At 42.3% G+C, this 3,580-nt stretch overlaps 1 protein-coding gene across 1 annotated transcript in view; it reads right to left on the bottom strand.

The window, feature by feature from the left end:
• MPP4 (membrane protein, palmitoylated 4 (MAGUK p55 subfamily member 4)) overlaps positions 1-3,580 on the bottom strand; it is a 46,489-nt gene that overhangs the window by 1,450 nt on the left and 41,459 nt on the right. The window contains exons 19-21 of the mRNA XM_012655099.1: positions 2,075-2,255; positions 1,678-1,872; positions 329-360 (exon numbers count right to left, since the gene is read on the bottom strand). Of these exons, the coding sequence (XP_012510553.1) occupies positions 329-360; positions 1,678-1,872; positions 2,075-2,255 (408 nt within the window). The remainder of the gene's footprint in view (positions 1-328; positions 361-1,677; positions 1,873-2,074; positions 2,256-3,580) is intronic.

The following is a 3,580-nucleotide window of genomic DNA, read 5'->3' as shown; positions in this document are numbered from 1 at the left end:
TCTAGCAAACAAAAGAGGATCAGAATTCTGATAAACAAGACACTAAACCATTCAGAATGGATTTATTATCCTACTAGGTTGACATTCAGGCTTTTAAATAGAATTTTAAATAAAAAACATAAATAACTATAATTAATAATTATTTAATTATAACTGTTATCCTTATATCTATAGGTTTTTCATCTTTAAAATTTTAGGAAGTCTTTTCCTAAGATTTTCAGGAAGTTTTTTCTGAATCATTATAATTTTGCAATGGTACTAGTCAATTTTTCTACTTTATTCATTTTACATTTTTAAAGCTCAATAATGAAATTACTATAATTTTTACCTTGGTACAGGTGGAAGGGTTCGTGGAGGACGCTGTGAGAGAAAAAAGAATAAAATTGCTTGTAAGTGAAAGCCTACGGCATCTTTATTTCATGTGTCTCAAATATCAGAAAAGCATTCTTTAAAAACCTGTTGTTCAGACGTGACAGAAAAATACAATGGAAGAGACTGGGATCTTCAAATCTTTTGATAACCCTGTTCATCAGTGAAACCTCAGAGGTACTGATGAGAAACAGGTGGGCAATTTTAAATTTGTTCTACCATTTCTAAATTTCATATAAAATTCCTTCCTTCCTACGTTTCTTTCTAGCTATAGGCCAGACCTTGTACTAAGCATAAGGGATACACTAATGAACAAAACAGAGAGATTAAAGCAACATGGAACTTACATTCTAATGGTTAAGTATTAGAAGACAATGTTAAAAATATATGAGATAATATGTACAATTATATGTATTATATATGATAAAATGTATATTTATATGTTTCTCAAATATATGATAATGAATGAGGGAGAATGAGGCATCTACTTTAGTTAAGGAAAGTAGGAGGCAACATTTAAGGCAAATACAAAGGCCTTTAGAGGCCTTTAGAGGAGATTGGGCTTGGAATGTTCCAGGTTAAAGGACAGCAATGCTGCAGCACAGTTACCAAGGAAAGGCAGGCAAAAGCCAGATTAACTGGGGCCTTGTAGACTAAGAGGAGTCTGGATTTTGTTTTAATTCAGTGGGAAAGCAATGGAGGTTTCAAGCCACAAAGTAAAATACTTTTTTAAAGGATTACTTGAATACAGCGTGAAGAATGGATTTTAGGGCAGAAAGAATAGACGGGAAAGCCTTTATAAATGCTGTTTTATATGAATAAGAAAAGTCGTATTTGTAGTTCAGAGAGCATTACAGTTAAGAAGCATTGTGGAATCTTTAAAAATAAAATACTAACAGAAATGTCTACAAGTCAATTTAATGTTCCAAGTATCTCATGTTGCTTGCAGAAGACATTGATTCAAAAGGGCGAAATTTTAGACATTCTTGTAGTTTGTTCCGTTTAGTTAAAACACTAGATTAATACAAATGCTACAAGATTAGGACAAGGCACACTATCTAAATACCATTCGGTAGTCAAAATTACAACTGGAAAAGAAAAACAATCACATGAAAGCACTATTGTTCTAAAGATGCTATGAAGCGCGTTCTACCATAGGACCCAGTTCACATAACTCCTCATTTCAAAAGTCCCGCAAAAATGACGTTTCACCCATCCAGAGTCCCAATCTCTAAGTCGCTCGAAAGTAGGACAGCTCAACTGAAGACAAAAATCCTAACATCTCAAAAGTTATTAAGACTCGCTTACCACCTGCTTCTTCCCCATTCTCTCTTTCGCCGGCCCCAGGCGCAGGGCGCCACAGCCCGTCCCGCCCCGCCCGGCCGGGCGCGCAAGCGCAACGCGTCATCGGGCTGCGCCGCCCAAGCCGCTCCGGGCCGCAGCCCCCGCGGACTTTGGGGCGAGGAGCGCGCGAGGGCCTGGCTTGACCTCGCGACAGTAGCCCTACAGAACAAAGGCGCCTCGGAGTCGGGGCTGACGTGGCCAGGACCAGAGGTCCAGCGCGCGCAGGGCTGCTATTCCTGCTTTCCCATGCTTTTCTAAGTGGTTGCAGTGATTTGTTTGGGGGGAGGGAGGACGTGAGGGAAGGTCTTGATTAAAAGTCTCCGCAGGCAAACAGTGACCTCTTTTCTGGGTAGCTAAAAACCCTCTCCTCGGGTAGGAGTCTGTAGGAGAGGCCTTGCTGGCAGCATCGGAACCCTCCGGGCCTGGGGCGGAGAACTACGGCGTTGTGGCAACGTGGACTCAGGTCCCCGGAAACTTTCGGCTCCTCTCCTCCGAGAGTTCGGGTCCCGACCTCGCCCGGCTCCTGTCCAACCCCGTGAACGCTAAAGGGGTGGATGCGCTCACCCAACGATCAGGGTTCTCGCCTAGTGAGCCCCAGCTCGTTGGCGTCGGCCCCGCCCCGAGGGTAGCTTCTTTAGGGCACCCTCTGTCTCGCCACCTCCTGTGGCCAACGCGCCCCTCACTGCTCACCGAGGGTCCCTCCTCCAGCCGAAGCCCCGAGTCGGTCCTCATGATGCTCTTTGCCGGGCTCTCTCAGTGCAACCGCCGCCCGCCCGAGCCTAGCTCCCCGCGACGCCGCGGCCTCCAGGACTTGCGGGAGGCGGGGGCTTCGCGGTGCCTGGCGAGGCCAGGTCCCCGCCCGCCTCTGCACTGCCAGGCCCCACGTTCCTAGGTGGCTGGGTTAGGGACAAACTCATTTGTTGCCCAGGCCCTGGGAAATTCCGTGCGGGCCTGGTAGTGGGTGTGGATTACTATAAACTATTCTCATATTTTCTCCAGTTTCTTACCCTTTCTTACACAAGTGTGTAAATCAAGTTTGGGAAGACTTTTTCTCAAAGAACCACAACATAAAATCAAATCCGAGCTCACGTAAGTATCATAAAAAACGACTTAATTTTCGTGTGTTTGTTTGGTGGGGTTTTGGTTTTTTGTTTTAAGAAATAAACCTTTTTCACTTTAAGTAAAAAAAAAAACTACAAATATTTTGAATCACACACTCTGTTTTATAGTTTAAAAAGAGATGGGAAGGATGGATGAACCGTGGGGATATGGAGAATGAATGATGCAAAAGATTAACAGATACAGGGGCAGGGAGAGTGACTGGAAGTCTCAGATCTAGGGGAAGAAAGAGAAAGACGACTTTGTAATAGCATCCTCATCTTGCGGTTTTCTCATTTATAGGTCTCTAGGACTAGTCCATTGCCCGTTCCAAATTTAGGCGTACATGTGGATATTGGCTTTTAGGAAAATTAGTAATTGTTACAGCTTTGATAAAAATAATTATTTCCTTGTAGCCTGATTTGTAAATAATGAGGGTAGTGCAGTTTCTGTGGGTTTTGATGTTAGATGTGAAATGTGTGTATTAACCTTTCTTGCTGAGTTAATAAAGTAGGGTCTTTTTGCAAAAAAAAATTTTCATGAAGTAAAATACAGTTTCTGAAATTAAATACTGCTTATTTTATTTAGGAAAACTCTTTATCTGACTCTTACAAAGACCATATGAAATTCATGAAAGGTTCTCATACTCAGTGATTTAACATTATTCATATGTTTTTTTTTTTTGTTTCAGGGTATTATGAGGGTACAAACCATTATTCATATTTTTACCACTGCTGCACATGAGGTAAAGGAAAAAGATATTCCCTAA

Source organism: Propithecus coquereli, unplaced genomic scaffold (assembly GCF_000956105.1).
Source record: "Propithecus coquereli isolate 6110/MARCELLA unplaced genomic scaffold, Pcoq_1.0 Scaffold113, whole genome shotgun sequence".
Classification (NCBI taxonomy): Eukaryota; Metazoa; Chordata; class Mammalia; order Primates; family Indriidae; genus Propithecus; species Propithecus coquereli.
This window is presented reverse-complemented; position numbering and strand designations above follow the sequence as displayed.